The 18,003-nt window shown below is 38.3% G+C and overlaps 1 protein-coding gene across 3 annotated transcripts in view; it reads left to right on the top strand.

Moving 5' to 3' along the window:
* Nucleotides 1-18,003, top strand: part of TSHR (thyroid stimulating hormone receptor) — a 205,722-nt gene that overhangs the window by 166,935 nt on the left and 20,784 nt on the right. For 2 of the 3 annotated variants that reach the window (XM_037832150.1, XM_037832151.1), the window contains one exon: nucleotides 632-709. In XM_037832150.1, coding sequence (XP_037688078.1) covers nucleotides 632-709 — 78 coding nt within the window. Of the gene's footprint in view, nucleotides 1-631; nucleotides 714-18,003 lie in introns of those variants that run through there. The other variant, XM_037832152.1, reaches the window with a different exon arrangement.

Below are 18,003 nucleotides of genomic sequence, written 5' to 3'. Positions count from 1 at the left end.
TGAATTTCAGATAAACAACTAATAACTTTTTAGTATAAGAATGTCTCAAATATTGGATGGGGCATACTTATGCTAAAAAATTACTCATTGTTTATCTGAAATTCAAATTAAACTGGGACTCCTGCACCTTTATTTGCTAAATCCAGCAATCTTGCCCCCCCCAAAAATATCTAAATCTCTCACAGTTTCCGTCACCACTCACCACCTTCACCACCTACCTTCATCCATTCTTGATTTAAGTCTGATCTTCAAGAGTAAATGAGAATATTTTTCAATGGTCAGAAACAGAATTTAAATCTGTTGGTATTGAAGGGATTGCAAAATATATCACCACAAGGCTAGTAAATGGGGAACTTAGGCAACTTTTAAGCAATCTAGATATCCACATTAGACCACAAGCATGCTTATTTTTAGAGGATTTTCTGCCTTAATTAATATGTGTGAACCTTGCACAATTGAAACCTAGAACTTTTTTAAATGTTTAAAACAGAAGAAGGTAGGGCATTTTCCAAATTCTTAAAACCAGTTAAGAGCTAACGAGACCTTGATTACATTTTATTTTGGTACTTGTATTAATTTGGTGTGATTACTTAGCCTTGCCTAATTCATTCTGTCTCCTCTCTCTCTCTAGCTACCTGAACAAGAATAAACACCTGACAGTTATTGACAAAGATGCATTTGGAGGAGTGTACAGTGGTCCAACCTTGCTGTGAGTAAGACATACAAAAAAAATTTGTCTTTTTCATTCTTTCTTTTTTTGTTGTTCTTTTCTGTTTTCGGAAGGGAGAAGGCCATTAAGAAAAGCAAGTGATGTTCATGCTAGTGAACGTTGTCTTGGAAAAGAGCTCCTGCTAATGCTTTTCTCCCCTGCTGTACAGGCTTTTCCTTGGAAGAAAGACCTTGTTCCTTGGGACTCAGAAGGCCCGAGGCTCTAACATGCCTGATCAGGCAGCCCCTTTGGGTAGATGTTCATAGTCCCCCTCATGGAAAAACAACAGGATATTTTTTAGCAGTTTCTGTTTGCAAAATTCTGAGTGAGACACAAGATCTACAGATAAGTGGAAGGTACTCTTGTCTTTGCAGAGCAAAGGTACATGAATGCACATTGCACAATACCTGGCACATAAAAGGAAGACTGTAAGTGATAGTTTCATTCAAATTTGGAAGAACTTAGACTCATTGGGGAAGATGGAATATAAACACTTTTTTAACCCACGAAAAAATATCTATTTGTGCATTTCCTCTCATTTACACCCCCACATCCAATTGGTGATCAAGTTCCATTGAATTTGTTTCCCTCAAACCTCTTTATTAGACATATATATATATATATATATATATATATATATATATATATATATATTTTAGGGAGGGATAAGGGTATGGAATGCTTTGGGTGTTTTTTTTTTATATTTTTTTTTTATTTATTTTGGAGTAATGAAAATGTTCTAAAATTTATTGTGGCAATGAATGCACAACTATATGATGATTCTATGAGCCACTGCTTGAATACTTTGGAGGATTGTATGGTATGTTAATAGATCTCAATAAAATTGCATTTTAAAAAATAGTAAAATAAATAAAACATTTTTTAAAAAACATCTTTATTGGTACCATCTTCTCCACCCTCTTGGTTTTGCCTTAGCTTAGAATCTCATCATTGTACATCTACTCTAGTCATTGCCAAAGTGGAACATGGCATCCCAGGGTATGTGCAAGACAATTCATTAGGGACAAAAGAAAATATTAAAGGCTCTATCTGTATTTTTATTTTTTTTAAATAACAGCAAAATTAAGCTTTGCTACTATAGATGAACTCTGCCCATCAGGCCTCAGGTAGGGAAGGATGCATGAGGGAAAAGTGGTTTATCCAGTCCTTAGTACTTGACCCTGACCTCTTCAACTTTGAACACTTTTACTTCATTTTTAGAGCAAATGTACCCAGTTAAGTGGTTTTATAGCTCTATTCTCTTAACACACAGATGCTATATACGAGGTCAAAGTGACTTTGAAAATCTACTGTACCACATGGTGTTTCACTGTTAACTCAAGACAAAGTACATAAAAGTACTATTTTTCTTTCTACTAAAAGAAAAGTGAAACAAATTTGCTAACCTTTTCTTTGATAAGTCTCTATTAGTCTTTTTTTTAACCCAGCAAGATATTTTTTCAAAACATCTTTATCTGCTCCTTTGAGGTAAAGATATTTCACCAATGAATGAGGAAGTTACCGCCTTTCTAAAGAAATTTTGCTTTGGAAAGAAACAGGTATTTGGAAATGTTTCCATGTTGTGTGATTTTCCTGATAAAATGGTGAATGTTACCTATAAAAAATGTTTTAAACCAGAAATAGAATTTTAACATATTTCTAAATTTTTCAAATTGAGTTGCAACAGGTTTAACATTCATGTGAATAAAATATGAAAATGAAACGCCTTCAGGTTAGTTCACAAAAATAACTGATTGACTTCTGAAAATATGAATTTCAATAAAAACATGTATTAAATTATCAAAGTATATTGAAAAATGAGAATCTTAACTTAATAAGTGCAGCCAAGGCTTTTGATTTTACTTCAGGATGGAAGGGAAGCCCCTGAAGCAATCTGAGCATAAAAGTGGCATGATCTGATTTATGTTTTTGTTTTGTTTTGTTTTTATTAAAATTTATTCACACAGCATATAATCATCCAAAGTATACAATCAATTGAGCACATTACTATCATATATTTATTCATTCATCACCCTAATCTATTTTTCTTAACATTTTCCTTGCACCAGAAAAAGTGAAAATAAGAATTAAAATAAGAGTAAAAAAAGAACACCAAAATCGTCGTCCCCCCACCGCCCGATTTTTCCTTCAGCTTTTTTCCCCCGTTTTTCTACTCATCCGTCTCCATCCATACACTGGATAAAGGGGAATGTGATCCACAAGGTCTTTGCAATCACACTGTCACCCCTTGTAAGCTTCATTGTTATACAATTGTCTTCAAGACTCAAGGCTACTGGGTTGTAGTTTGATAGTTTCAGGTATTTACTACTAGCTATTCCAATTCATTAAAATCTAAAAAGGGTTATCTATATTGTGGATAAGAGTGCCCATCAGAGTGGCCTCTTGATTCCATTTGGAATCTCTCAGCCACTGAAACTTTATTTCATTTCATTTCACATCCCCCTTTTGGTCAAGAAGATGTTCTCCGTCCCACGATGCTGGGTCTAGATTCCTCCCTGGGAGTCATATTCCACATTGTCAGTGAGACTTACACCCCTGAGTGTCAGAGCCCATGTAGGGGGGAGGGCAGTGATTCACCCACCAAGTTGGCTTAGCTAGAAAGAGAGGGCCACATCCGAGCAACAAAGAGGCATTCAGGAGGAGGCTCTTAGGCACAATTATAGGCAGGCCTAGCCTCTCCTCTGCAGTAACAGGCTTCTTAAGGGCAAGTCCTGTGATAGAGGGTTTGGCACATCAACCCGCCAGTCCTCAATGTTTGTGAGAACATCCACAGGCAGCCAGGTGAGGAAGCCCAACACCTCTGCATTTTCCCCCAGCTCCTCAGGGGGGCCCTGCATAGTTATTTTCATTGTGTGTGGTTTTTTTTTAACTTTATCAAAAATTTTTTTTAAAAAACAGACAATAAAAAAAAATTTCAAACAAAACCAAAACAAAGGAATAAGAAAAAACAAATAACCTGAAATAACTACATTACTTCCAACATGTTCCTACTCTACCCCAAGAAAATATACAGACTATAACCCAGCAAAGGAATAAGAAAAACAGATAACCTAAGATAACTACATTTCTGTGAACTTGTTCCTACCATACCCACCAGAAATTAACTAACCATAGCCATTCCTGAGCATTCCTAGAACATTCAATTTACCCACGATAACTTATCTGTTCTTATTAGATTATCATTCCACCTTCACTAATTGCTGTCTATCACTAGGTCCCCTACATTCTACATTATTAACCATTTATTTTACATTTTTCAGTGTTCACATTAGTAGTAACATATAATATTTCTCTTTTTGTGCCTGGCTTATTTCACTCAGTCGTTGAGGTTCATCCATGTTGTCATATGTTTCACGACATAGTTCCTTCTTATAGCCGCGTAGTATTCCATCATGTGTATATACCACATTTTGTTTGTCCACTCATCTGTTGGAGGACATTTGGGTTGTTTCCATCTCTTGGCAATTGTGAATATTGCTGCTATGAACATTGGTGTGCAGATATCTGTTCTTGTCACTGCTTTCAGATCTTCTGGGTATATACCGAGAAGTGTGATTGCTGGATCGAAGGGTTAACTCTATATCTAGTTTTCTAAGGAACCACCAGGCTGTCTTCTAGAGTAGCTGAACCAACAATGAATAAGAGTTCCAATTTCTCCACATCCTCTCCAGCATTTGAATGGCAGCCATTCTAACTGGTGTGAGATGGTATCAAATTTTGATCTTAATTTGCATCTCCCTAATAGCTAGTGAGGCTAAACATTTTTTCATGTGTTCTATTGGCCATTTGTATTTCCCCTTCAGAGAACTGTCTTTTCATGTCTTTTGCCCATTTTATAATTGGGCTGTCTGTACTATTGTCATTGAGTTGTAGGATTTCTTTGTATATGCAAGATATCAATCTTTTGTCAGATACATGGTTTCCAAATATTTTTTCCCATTGAGTTGGCTGCCTCTTCACCTTTTTGACAAATTCCTTTGAGGTGCAGAAACTTCTAAGTTTGAGAAGTTCCCATGTATCTATTTTTTGTTGTTGTTGTTGCTTGTGCTTTGGGTGTAGGGTCTAGGAAGTGACTGTCTAATACATGGTCTTGAAAATGTTTCCCTACCTTATCTTCTAGGAGTTTTATGGCATTGTCTCTTATGTTGAGATCTTTAACCCATTTTGAGTTAATTTTTGTGAGGGTGTGAGGTAGGGGTCCTCTTTCATTCTTTTGGATATGGATACCCAACTCTCACAGTCCCATTTGTTGAAAAGACTGATATGCCCCAGTTCAGTGGCTTTGGGAGCCTTATCAAAGATCAGTCAACTGTAGTTCTGGGGTCTATCTCCAAATTCTCAAATCGATTCCATTTGTCAATATGTCTATCTTTGTGCTAGTACCATGCTGTTTTGACTAGAGTGGCTTTATAATAAGCTTGAAAGTCAGGGAGTGTAAGTCCTCCCACTTTGTTTTTCTTTTTTAGAATGTTTTTAGCAATTCGAGGCATCTTCCCTTTCCAAATAAATTTGATAAGTAGCTTTTCCAACTCTGCGAGTGTTGGAATTTTTGTAGGGATTGCATTGAATCTGGAGATGAGTTTGATAGAATTGACATCTTGAGAACCTAAGATGGCAGCTAGGTGAGACAGGGCAAAAAAACACCTCCGGGAAAAATACTAGATAAAAAACAGAAAGTGACCCAGAACATCTCTGTCAGTGATGCACCAGCTGGACAAGGTCTGCTAAATCCACAGGGAATGTGTATTTGGTGAAACCAGGAGTCTGCATTCTGAAACGAGTGAGTGAGTCAGCTGAAAGTCCCACTGCCACACTGTGGTGTGGGGAAATGGTGGGCTGGCATTTGGAGACGGACTAGTTCTTTAAAAAAGAAAGCCCGGGAGTGGCTGCAGATATGATGGGGAGAGCCACGCAGTGAAGCACAGCGGGAGTGGGCTGGGCTAACGCTTCGGTGTCTGGTGTGGAGGATACCCCTTCCCACACCTGCTGCTGATTGTCTTGAGACCAGAGAAGCAGAGGGGAGCCAAAAGGAGAAAATAACTGCATTCCTTGCAGCCATCTCCCCAGCAGGCGGGGGACGTTCCTGCCTGGGGCCAGACCCAAAGCCCAGAGCTGTGCCAAGAAACCCAGTGCAACAGGGAGTCTTTCCTGCAGCACTACGCACAAGCCACGGTATCGGCCGTGGACAGGGGCCTTTGGTGCACCCATGGCTGATTGTCCCGGAGCTGGGAGGGCGGAGTTGCGAAAATGGGGAAGTTGGTGTGTCCCATTTAGCCATCTTTGAAGCAGGCTGGGAGCGCCCCTGCACGACCCAGCGACCCAGGGCTTCCCTGGCAGGCTGGCACACACTAGTGATGTGACGCAGCCCTCCCTCAGTTGAGGTCCTGGAAGAGCACAGCTGGGAAGGGGGAACTGCTTGAAAATCCCAGGGACCTACGCAAACACCAAGGACTTCTGGGTCAGCAGCAGAGACAATCGGTGGAAAGACTGAAATGAAGGCTTAGAATCCAGCAACAGCCTTAAATCTCCGGGAACACCTGGGAGGTTTGATTATTAAAGCTGCCCTGCCTGCCTAACCACCCAGACACACACCCCACATTCAGGGCAGACAGCACCAGCAACACAACCAAACATGGTGCACCAATTGGACCCCACAAGAATCAGACCCCCACTCACCACAAAGACAAAGTGGGGGAGAACTGACTTGAAGGGAATAGGTGACTCACGGATACCATCTGCTGGTTAGTTAGAGAAAGTGTACTCCACCAAGCTGCAGTTCTGTCAAATTAGGGATCAAATAAAGCAAATGCCAAAAGGCCAAAAACAACAGAAAATCTTAAAGCATATGATAAAACCAGATGATATGGAGAACCAAAACCAAAACTTCCAAATCAAAAGATCAGAAGACACACAGTACTTGGCACAATTAATCAAAGAACTACAGACAGGCAACAAGAGCATAGCTCAGGATATAAAGGACATGAAGAAGACCCTAGAAGAGCATAAAGAAGAAATTGCAAGAGTAAATTAAAAAATAGAAGATCTTATGGAAATAAAAGAAACTGTTGGCCAAATTAAAAAGACTCTGGATACTCATAATACAAGATTAGAGGAAGCTGAACAACAATTCAGCCTCCTCGAGGACCACAGAACAGAAAATGAAAGAACAAAAGAAAGAATGGGGAAAAAATTGAAAAAATCAAAATGGATCTCAGGGATATGATAGATAAAATAAAACATCCAAATTTAAGATTCATTGGTGTCCCAGAAGGGGAAGAGAAGGGTAAAGCTCTAGAAAGAGTATTCAAAGAAATTGTTGGGGAAAACTTCCCAAACCTTCTACACAATATAAATACACAAAGCATAAATGCTCAGTGAACTCCAAATAGAATAAATCCAAATAAACCCACTCCGAGACATATTCTGATCAGACTGTCAAATACTGAAGAAAAGGAGCAAGTTCTGAAAGCAGCAAGAGAAAAGCAATTCACCACATACAAAGGAAACAACATAAGACTAAGTAGTGACTACTCAGCGGCCACCATGGAGGCAAGAAGGCAGTGACATGACATATTTAAAACTCTGAGAGAGAAAAATTTCCAACCAAGAATATTTTATCCAGCAAAGCTCTCCTTCAAATTTGAGGGAGAGCTTAAATTTTTCAAGGACAAATAAATGCTGAGAGATTTTGTTAATAAAAGACCTGCCCTACTTCAGATACTAAAGGGAGCCCTACTGACAGAGAAAAAAGCTGAGGGACTTCACCACCAGTAGATCAATCCTATAAGAAATGCTAAAGGGAGTTGAGCAGGCTGAAAGGAAGGGACACTAAACAATCGACTGAAACTACATGAAGAAATAAAGGGTACCACTAAAGATCACGTGGGAAATATAAATACCAATACTACTCTATTTTTTATTTGTAACTTTACTATTTACTTCCTACAGGATCTAAAATACATAAACTGTAATGATAAACCAGTGGTTTTGGACTCAGTGTAAAATATGTAATTTTTGACAAGAAATACATAAAGGTGGGGGAATGAGGGAGTATAGGAACATAGTTTATGTGTCATGTTGAAGTTAAGTTGGTATCAAAGAAAAACAAGATTGTTATAGATTTAAGAGGTTAAATTTAAGCCTCACAGTAAACACAAAGAAAGTATCAGAGGATATGACCATAGAGATGAAAAGTAGAGTAGGGGTTTCGAGAAGTAGGGGAAGGGGCAATGGGGAGTTAAGAAATGAGTGTAGGGTTTCTGTTTGGGGTGAAGGGAAACTTCTAGAAAGGGATGGTGGGAAGGTGATAGCATTGCAACATTCTAAATGTGATTAGTCCCACTAATGGAATGCTAGGGAGGGGGTGGAATGGGAAGATTTAGGCTGTATATGTATTTCCATAATTGAAAAAAAAAAGAGTCTAAATAGATGACAATTGAATGCCAAGGATGATCCTGGATGGGATGTGAGGATGGGGGAGAGGAGGCTTAAAGGGACACAGATGGGACATCAGGGGGAAAAAAAAGGAAATATAGAATGTAAGCTTTGTATCAAGGTTGAATTTCTTGAATTTCTTAGCTGCATTTAATGGGATTGCATAAAAGAATGTTCTTGTCCATGGGAAATGTATATGTGAGTTATATTGTTTTTTCAAGGATGTGTGCAGCTTGCTCTCATATGTTCAGAAGGCAGAGCAATAGATAGGGAGGAAGAGAGGGAGGGAGGGAGGGAAAGAAAGAAAGAAATGGTGGTGTGACAGGATGTTAAATGTGGTGGATCGGGGTATCGGAGGAGGGGGGTCGGGGTATACTGGAGTTCTGTGTATGGAGTTTGTACTGTTTTTGCAACTGTTCCTGTAAGTTTGAATTTCTCTCAAAATAAAATTTTCATGAAAAAAAAAAGAATTGACATCTTTATAACATTTAGCCTTCCTATCCATGAACAAGGAATATTTCTCCATCTTTTAGGTCCCTTTCTATTTCTTTAGTAAAGTTATGTAGTTTTCTTTGTATAGTTCTTTTACATCTTTGGTTACGTTTGTTCCTAGTTATGTGATTTTTTTAGTTGCTATTGAAAACGGTATCTTTCTCTTGAGTGTCTCTTCAGTTTGGTCATTTCTATTGTGTTGGAACATTACTGACTTATGTGTATTAATCTTGCATCCTGCTATTTTGCTAAATTTATTAGCTCTAGTAGCTGTGTCATCAATTTCTCAAGGTTTTCCAGATATAAGATCATATCATCTGCAAATAATGACAGTTTTACTTCTTCCTTTCCAGTTTGCATGCATTTTATTTCTTTGTCTTGCTCTATTGCTCTGGCTAGCACTTCTAGCACAATGTTGAATAACAGTGGTGACAGTGGGCGTCCTTGTCTCATTCTTCATCTTAGAGAGAAGGCTTTCAGTCTCTCACTATTGAGTACTGTACTGGCTGTGGGTTTTTCATATATGCTGTTTATCACATTGAGGAAGTTTCCTTCAATTCCTACCTTTTGAAGTATTTTTATCAAAAAGGGATGTTAGATTTTGTCTAATGCTTTTTCAGCATCTATTGAGATGATCACTTGATTTTTCCCTTTTGATTTGTCAATGTGTTGTAATACATTGATTGATTTTCTTATGCTGAACCATCTTTGCATGCCTGGAATGAACCCCACTTGGTCATGGTGTATGATTTTATTAATGTGTCTTTGGATTCGATTCACAAGTATTTTGTTGAGAATTTCTGCATCTATATTCAAGAGGGATATTGGCCTGTAGTTTTCCTTTCTTGTAGCATCTTTACCTAGTTTTAGTATTAGAGTGATGTTAGCTTATAAAATGTGTTAGGTAGTGTTCCGTTTTCTTCCATGTTTTGAAAGACTTTAAGTAAGATTGGTGTCAGTTCTTTTTGGAAAGTTTGGTAGAATTCCCCTGTGAAGCCATCTGGCCCTGGCATTTATTTGTGGAAAGCTTTTTGATGACTGATTGGATCTCTTTGCTTGTGATTGGTTGGTTGAGGTCTTCTATTTCTTCTCTGGTTTGTTCATGTGTTTCCAGGAAATTGTCCATTTCCTCTACATTATCCAGTTTGTTGGCATACAGTTGTTCATAGTATCCTCCTATAATTTTTTTTAATTTCTTTGGGATCCACAGTAATTTCACCTTTTTCATTCATTATTTTGTTTATGTGGGTCTTTTCTCTTTTTAATTTTGTCAGTCTAGCTAGGGGTTTGTCAATCTTGTCGATCTTCTCAAAGAACCAACTTTTTGGTGTTATTTATTCTATTTTTTTTTTGTTGTTCTCTATGTCATTTATTTCTGCTTTAATCCTTGTTATTTCTTTTCTTTTACTTGGTTTAGGTTTAGTTTGCTGTTCAATTTCTAGCTTCTTCAGTTGCTCCATTAGTTCTTCAATTTTAGCTCTTTCTGCCTTTTTAATGTATGCATTTAGAGCTATAAATTTCCCCCACAGTACCACTTTTGCTGCATCCCATAGGTTTTGATATGTTGTGTTCTCATATTCATTCATCTCTATTTATTTAGCAGTTTCTCTTGCCATTTCTTCTTTAACCCACTGATCATTTAGGAATGTGTTGTTTAACCTCCAGGTATTTTTGAATTTTCTGTCTCTGATGGTTATTGACTTCTAATTATATTCCATTGTGATCAGAGAATGTGCTTTGAATAATTTCAATTTTATAAAATTTATTGAGGCCTGTTGTATGGTGCAACATATTATCTATTCTGGAGAAACTTCCATGAGCACTAGAGAAGAATGTATATCCTGGTGATTTGGGATGTAATGTTCTATATATGTCTGTTAATTCAAATTCATTTATCAGATTTTTTAGGTTTTCAGTTTCCTTATTGGTCTTCTGTCTGGTTGATCTATCTATAGGAGAGAGTGATGTATTAAAGTCTCCCACAATTATTGGGGAAACATATTTTGCTTCCTTAAGTTTTGCCAATGTTTGTCTCATGTATTTTGGGGCACCTTGATTAGGTGCATAAGCATTTATGATTGTTATTTCTTCTTGTTGAATTGTCCCTTTGTTAGTATGTAGTGGCTTTCTTTGTCTCTCATAACATCTTTGCATTTAAAGTCTATTTTATCTGAGATTAATATTGCTACTCCTGCTTTCTTTTGGCTGTAGCTTGCATGAAACATTTTTTCCATCCTTTCACTTTCAATTTCTTTGTGTCTCTGTGTCTGAGTCTCTTGTAAGCAACATATTGATGGTTCATATTTTTTAATCTGCTCTGCCAATCCATATCTTTTAATTGGGGAGTTTAATCTGTTTACATTCAGTGTTATCACTGTGAAGGCATTTCTTGAATCAGCCATCCTATCTTTTGGCTCATGTTTGTCAGATATATTTTTCTGTTTCTCTCTTAATGTCCTTTAACATACCCTTACTGAATCTCTTTAGTTGTGAAACTTTCTCCATACCTTTCTCTCCTTTCTTTGTTTCTCTGTTGGTAGGGTTCCCTTTAGTATCTCAAGTAGGGCAGGTCTCTTGTTAGCAAATTCTCTCTGATTTGTTTGTGAAAAATTTAAGCTCTCCCTCACATTTGAGGGAGCGCTTTGCTGGATAAAGAATTCTTGGCCAGCAATTTCTCTCTTTCAGAATTTTAAATCTATTATGCCACTGCTTCTCGTCTCCATGGTGGCCACTAAGTAGTCACTGCTTAATCTTATGCTGTTTCCCTTGTATGTGGTGAATTGCTTTTCTCTTGCTGCTTTAAGAACTTGCTCCTTCTCTTCAGCATTTGACATATGTCTCGGAGTGGGTTTATTTGGATTTATTCTGTTTGGGGTTCATTGGGCATCTACAATTGGGGAATTTATGTTGTTTAGAAGGTTTGGGAAGTTTTCACCAACAGTTTCTTTGAATACTCTTCCTAGATCTTTAACCTTCTCTTCCCCTTCTGGAACACCAATAACTCTTATATTTGTGCACTTTATGTTGTCCATCATATCCCTGAGATCCATTTCAATTTTTTTTTTATTTTTCCCCCATTCTTTCTTTTGTTCTTTCATTTTCTGTTCTGTCCTCTTCAAGCTCACTGATTTGCTGCTCAGCTTCCTCTAATCTAGTACTGTGAGTATCCAGAATCTTTTTAATTTGATTGACAGTTTCTTTTATTTCCATAAGATCATCTATTTTTTAATTTATTCTTGAAAATTCTTCTTTATGCTTTTCTAGGGTCTTCTTCATGTCCTTTATATCCTGTACCATGATCTCATTATTTGTCATTAGTTCTTTGATTAATTGTTCCAAGTACTGTGTCTCCTCTTTTTGATTTGGGTGTTTGGGTTTGGATTATCCATATCTTCTGGTTTCTTCATATGCTTTAAAATTTTCTGTTGTTTTTGGCCTCTTGGCATTTGCTTATCTTGATAGGGTTCTTTTAGGCTATGCAGACTTATTTGAACAATTATCTCTAATTTGTCAGAGCTACAGCTTGGTGGAGTGCACTTTCTCTGACTAACCAGCAGGTGGCATCCACGAGCCACCTATTCCCCTCAAGCCAGTTCTCCCCAACTTTGTCTTTGTGGTGAGTGGGGATCTTAATCTTGTGGGGTCAAATTAGTGCACCAAATTTCCATGTGTAGTTGGCGCTGCCCACCCTGAATGTGGGGGGTATATCTGAGTGGTTAGGAAGGGAGGGCAGCTTTATAATCAAATCTCACAGGTGTTTCTGGAGACTTAAAACTATTGCAGGAGTCCAAACCTTCAGTTCAGTCTCACCACAATTTGACTCTGCCAAGGACCCACAAGTCCCTGGTATTGGTGAATAGTCCCCGGGACTTTCGTGTGGATCCCTCTTCCAAGCTGTGCTTTCCTAGGGCCTCCACTGAGGGAAGACTGTGCTACCTCACAAGTAAGCGCAGTCCCCAAGGGAAGGTCTGGGTCAAGGAGTCAGCAGGGGTGTTCCCTGCCTGCTGAAAAGATGGCTGTCTGGGGCATGGTAATTTCTCCTTTTTCGTGGACCTCTGCCTTCCCAGCTCTGGGACAATTAACTGCAGATGTGCAAAAGGCTATCATCCACACCAGATACTGAGGTGTGTGCACAGGTTGTGGGAAGCATTTCCTCTGTGCTGGACTGCGTGGCTCTCACTGCTGAATCCGCAGCCACTTTTGGATTTTTAAACTAATCCATCTCCAAACGCCAACCCTGGGTATCTCCTGACTGTGGTGTGGCTGTCAACCAGCAGGCTCACTCATTCATTTCAGAAGGCATTATTGATTTCACCAATTGCATGGTCCCTGTGGATTTAGCAGAACTTGTCCAGCCTATGCGTCACTGCAACTAGTATTCTGGAGCACTTTCTGTCTATTATCTAGTATTTTTCACAGAAAATTTTTTTGCCCTGTCTCTCCTAATCCGCTATCTTCCTCCCTTGCCCTGACTTATGCTTTAAAAGGATCACACTGGGTGTTGTGTGGGGGAAAGATATTAGGAGGAAAAGGGTGAAAGCAGGGAGACCAGGGAGGAGTCTTTCAAAATAATGCAGGCATGACATGTGACAGTGGTTTGCCCCAAGGTGGTAGCAGTTGAGGTGATGAAAAATATATTTTTAAGGTAAAGCCATTAGGGTTACCTAATGGCTTTATTAGAAATAAAGGACAACTGCAATGTTATTTGGCCTGAGCAGCCAGAATAATGGGATTGCCATTTGATGAGGTAGGGAGGCTTAGATGTGTCACAGGCACCTCAAACTGATGTTCCCCCTCAAACCTCCTCCTCCCAGAGCGTCCCCATCAAGTATGAAGGCTAAATAAAGGTTTTTCAGACCCACAAAGTCTCAAAAACTTGACTTGCCATTCACTCTTGGAGCATAGACCAAGAAAGAAAAAAAAAATGAGAAATTCAAAAAGAAGAAAATGAATTCCCAGGTGACCCCAAAGGGAGGCCTCAGGAGTGCTGCAAATAAGCCTTGTAGATCAGAGCAGAAGGACGGAAGGCTCCAAGAGGAAGGTCTCCCAGAAATAAAATGGGATGGATAGATGATCAACAGCTTTGATCGTGCAAAAAAACTGGTTTGAGAGGTGTTTTACAGAATTTTTGAAATGCCTGGGAAGACTTACCAAGAGATTCTTTCAAAGCAAGTCATGTAAATAAAGGCAAACATCTTGTGAAGAAAACAAAAAGGTTATTCAAAGAAGGAAAATAAATGACAATACCCTACATTGCCTAGCAGTGAACTAAATAGAGTTTTAATAACCAAAATACTGAACATGAGTTTAACTAAATATGGCTGTTACAGGAGAGTGGAGGGGCATCAAGGAAATGGAAAAGAGGTAAATCCTCATATTCCACAGTAGGAAGTCAATGGGTAAAATCTAAAACTAAAAATTCAAGAAATATTCACAATTATGAAAAGAAATACCAGAAGTTGTAAGTGGTTGCCTCTGGGGCATCAGAAACAGGACTGCAGGGAGGAGCTAGACAGGACCTGCTGTCAGTGCTATAAAGACTCTAGTGTAAGTTACTTTATAAAACAAGTCCAAATAAGTCCATGTATTATTTTAATACAAATTAAAATTAAAAAGAAAGTCACAACATGAGGGAAGAAAGGAAAATGGAGGTGTCAGTATTTGAGAGGGCAGTGGGAGGAAACAGAGAAATGAAGGAATAAGGGTCCATGCTCATTCCTCAAATTCCAAACACAGTTGTCTTAAAATGGATTTATCAGCTAATCATGCATAGCCTGTGACAGCTCTTTAATTTTCATCTTGAACTGTTTTCAAAATCTTCATTACTTTATTTCCCACATATCTTCTCCCCATAACTAGATTTTAAGATCCTTGAGGAAATGAACTGTGTCTTTGTTCCGGTTTGCTAATGCTGCCATTACGCAAACTACCAGAAATTGATCGACTTTTATAAAGAGGGTTTTATATGGTTACAAATTTACAATTCTACAGCCATAAAAGTGTCCAAACCAAGGCATAAACATGAGTATACCTTCACTGGAGAAAGGCCATTGGCGTCCAGAAAACTTCTGTTAGCTCGGAAGGCACATGGCTGGCGTCTGCTTGCAGCCAGGTTGTGTTTCCAAATGGCACTCTCCAAAATGTCTCTAGGCTTAGCTTCTTGGGGCAAACTCTGGGCTAGTATCTCCAAAGCATCAGCAAAAGTCTGCTTTCAACAGCCATCTCCAAAATGTCTCTCTAAGCTGCAGCACTGAGCTCCTGCTGTCTGAGCTCTTACAGGGCTCCAGTGGTTTCATTCAGACCCACGCTGAGTGGATGGGATCATACCTCCATGGAAATAATTCAATCATAGTTATCATCTACAGTTGGGTGGGTCACATCTCCATGGAAACAGCCTAATCCAAAGGTTCCAACCTAATCAAGACTAAATATATTTGTCCCCCACAAGATTGCATTAAAGAACATGACATTGTGGGGGACATGATATGTCCAAACTGGCACATTCTTCTACTTCTTTAATCCACCCACCCCTTCAAAAAAGAAAAGAGCAAGTATTCAATAAATATTTGATAAATTGCAACTGAATACCAAATAGCCATAATGATATCGTGGCCATTTGGTGTAAAAATCAAACTTGGAAAATCTTATACTCCATTGGAAGAGCAAAGAGATGGATGTTATTTTTATGTTATATGTTTGTACCTCAAAAAAGTTTTTGTGAAAGAACACAACCATCTCTAACAATGTGCAAAAGCAGTCAAGTTCACCCACTTAGGTTAGTACTTTTTTTCAAGGTCATTTCTCAAAAATGAATTAATTTAAAACAGACGCGGTATCCAAAACAAGAGGATCTATTCCCCAATCTTTGCTGTTTATTTTTTTAAAAAGCCTTTTTAATTTAGTTTGGGGATTTAATAACAGTTTTTATTGATTTTTTAAATCAAGATATATGATCTCATTTTCCATTTTTTATACTTTCCACTTTTGATTACCTTTTCTCTTAACCTTATTTTGAAAGAGGAGCTCTTGGTGTTTATAATTCTGAAACTAAGAACACACTGAAATTCAGTGCCTCCCACAATAATAAGAATTCTATAATGTCTAAATTATGTAACCTATTTTAATAAGCATTTAGTTTACTGTTGAAAAGTACTAGATTGGGATAATCCCACTTACAATTATAAGGGTCTTCTGAGAGGAAGAAATCTCTGTGATAATGTCCTTTGCATTGCATGTATTAACAAAAATAAACTTTGGTTGCTTTTAACTGATCAAATTAATCATTTGAAAACTCAAGGGTCATGGCATTGCCATCTGGGTTTAGAGAAAATAAGCCTTTTATGTTTTTCTTTTTGATTCTTAATGATCCTCACAAGATCGTATGATTAGATGGCTGAAAAATTATTGCAGAGTCCTTTTTAGCTTGCCTAAAATCCACAGATGTATTAAAGATAAGATATTCTAGATTGATCCTTGGCAAAATTAGTTTTTTATTGTATATTTTATATGCAATGACATGTATAGATTTTAAGTATACAGTTTGATGAGTTTTGATGAAACAATGGTGCCCCACCCCAATCAAGACATAGAACATTTCCATCACCCCAGAATGTTCCTTCCTGCCCCACTGTCCCATAGGCAACCACATATTTTTTTCATTTTTCTTGGGTTAAAATCTTGGAGTAAAATTTCTAGGTGATGGGACAAGTGTGTGTTTAACTTTGTAGGAAACACTGCCCAACTGTTTTCCATAATGAATGCCCCATTTTCTATTCCCGTCAGCCAGGTATAAGAGTTCCATAGGCCAAGACTTTGTATTGTCACTCCTTTCAATTTTAGCCTTTTAGTGGGTGCAAAATGGTTTTCATTGTGGTTTTAATTTGTATTTTCCTGGCGATTAATAATGTTGAGCATCTTTTCATGAATTCATTGGCGATTTGCATATTTTCTTTTGTGAAGTGCCTAGTCAAATCTTCTGTCAAGTTTTTAACTGGGTTGTTTGTCTTCTTATGATTGAGCTGTGATCCTGGGTAAAATCTTTGGCCTTGATGAAATCAGGTTTAATTTCAATCACCACTCCTCTGTCATCCATAGTTTATCCTCCCTTTCTCTTTTCTCTTCCCTTCCTGAGAAGAAATGGCTAATCTGAAACAAAGTAGTGCAAGGTGTCTATTACTCATTTATTCCACAGGCATTGTACTGAGCCCCTACTGAGTTCCAGGAAGGTTTTAAAGATGAAAAAGACATGGCTCCCCTTTTAAAGAGTTATAATCAAATTCAGAAGAAATGTGTGTAAGTAAAAATAATATAGATTTAAGTTTAAAAAGAACAATAAAAGATATTTAGAAAATCAAGTCACCACTTCTGGATAGGCTGATCAGTAAAGGCCTCATTAGAGAAGATGGTATTTGAGATGGGCTTTGGATGAGGAGTAGAATTGCAAAAAGCAAAGATTGATTTATGAGAGAAAAAGCAAAGACAAGTTTATAGGAAAATATATAGGATATATTCAGAAAACAAAAACATATTTGGTCCAAAAGATAGTGTTTTAAGGGGAGTTATTTGAAAGGTATGTTGAAATCATATAGTGGGAAACCTTCCAATTTGACTTAGCAGGTAATGGTGATCCACCGAAGGATAACCATGAACTATTAGTAATAGTTGCAGTAACCCATTACGGTTTGTGGCCCTCTTCAACTCACCCCCATCCTTCTTTCCTTTGCCTTTGGCCACCCTCAGCCTTGACTAAATTAGTCCTGGATTACTCTGTCAAAGGCACTGTGCAGTGACTGCTTATCTGCTATTTGGCAGGAGCAGTACCTCCCTCAAAAGGGAAGGTATTCAACCCCTGGAGATCTAATCAGCCCAGAGCTCCTTGTCTTCCCTTCTGGGCTTGCCAAACAGAGATTTAGAGCCTTCAGAACAGTTCTCTTGGAGAGGAAGGGAACTTCCTGGAGGTACAAAGCCAGAGGTCTCTGCTCACAGACTATGAAATGAGTCACAAACACAAGTCAAACAGACCCCATGCAGTACCAGGTTCAGGAACCAAGCCAGACCCATGCCAAGGGAGTCAAATTGTCAGGGAAACAACCAAAGTAGCTCATCCTTTCTAAGTCACACACAGACGTCTCCAGAGGCACAGCAAAGGAGAGGGTCTGTGATATTTTGTGGAGTTGATGAGAGCTGTGAGGAAAGTCACAGAAGAATTTGAAGTGAAAGACAATTACCTTTCCAGAATTCCTCATATGCTGGCTTCTTGCTGAGAACAAGGGAGCAGTCTACTCCAGCCCTAGATCTTCAGGCCAGAGCAGTTTTGTTAACAACTCACAATAATATTTGGTTACAGC

The sequence above is a fragment of the Choloepus didactylus genome, chromosome 4, assembly GCF_015220235.1.
Source record: "Choloepus didactylus isolate mChoDid1 chromosome 4, mChoDid1.pri, whole genome shotgun sequence".
Lineage (NCBI taxonomy): Eukaryota > Metazoa > Chordata > Mammalia > Pilosa > Megalonychidae > Choloepus > Choloepus didactylus.
Note: the sequence above shows the minus strand (reverse complement) of the source record. Positions and strands in the feature narration are given on the sequence as shown.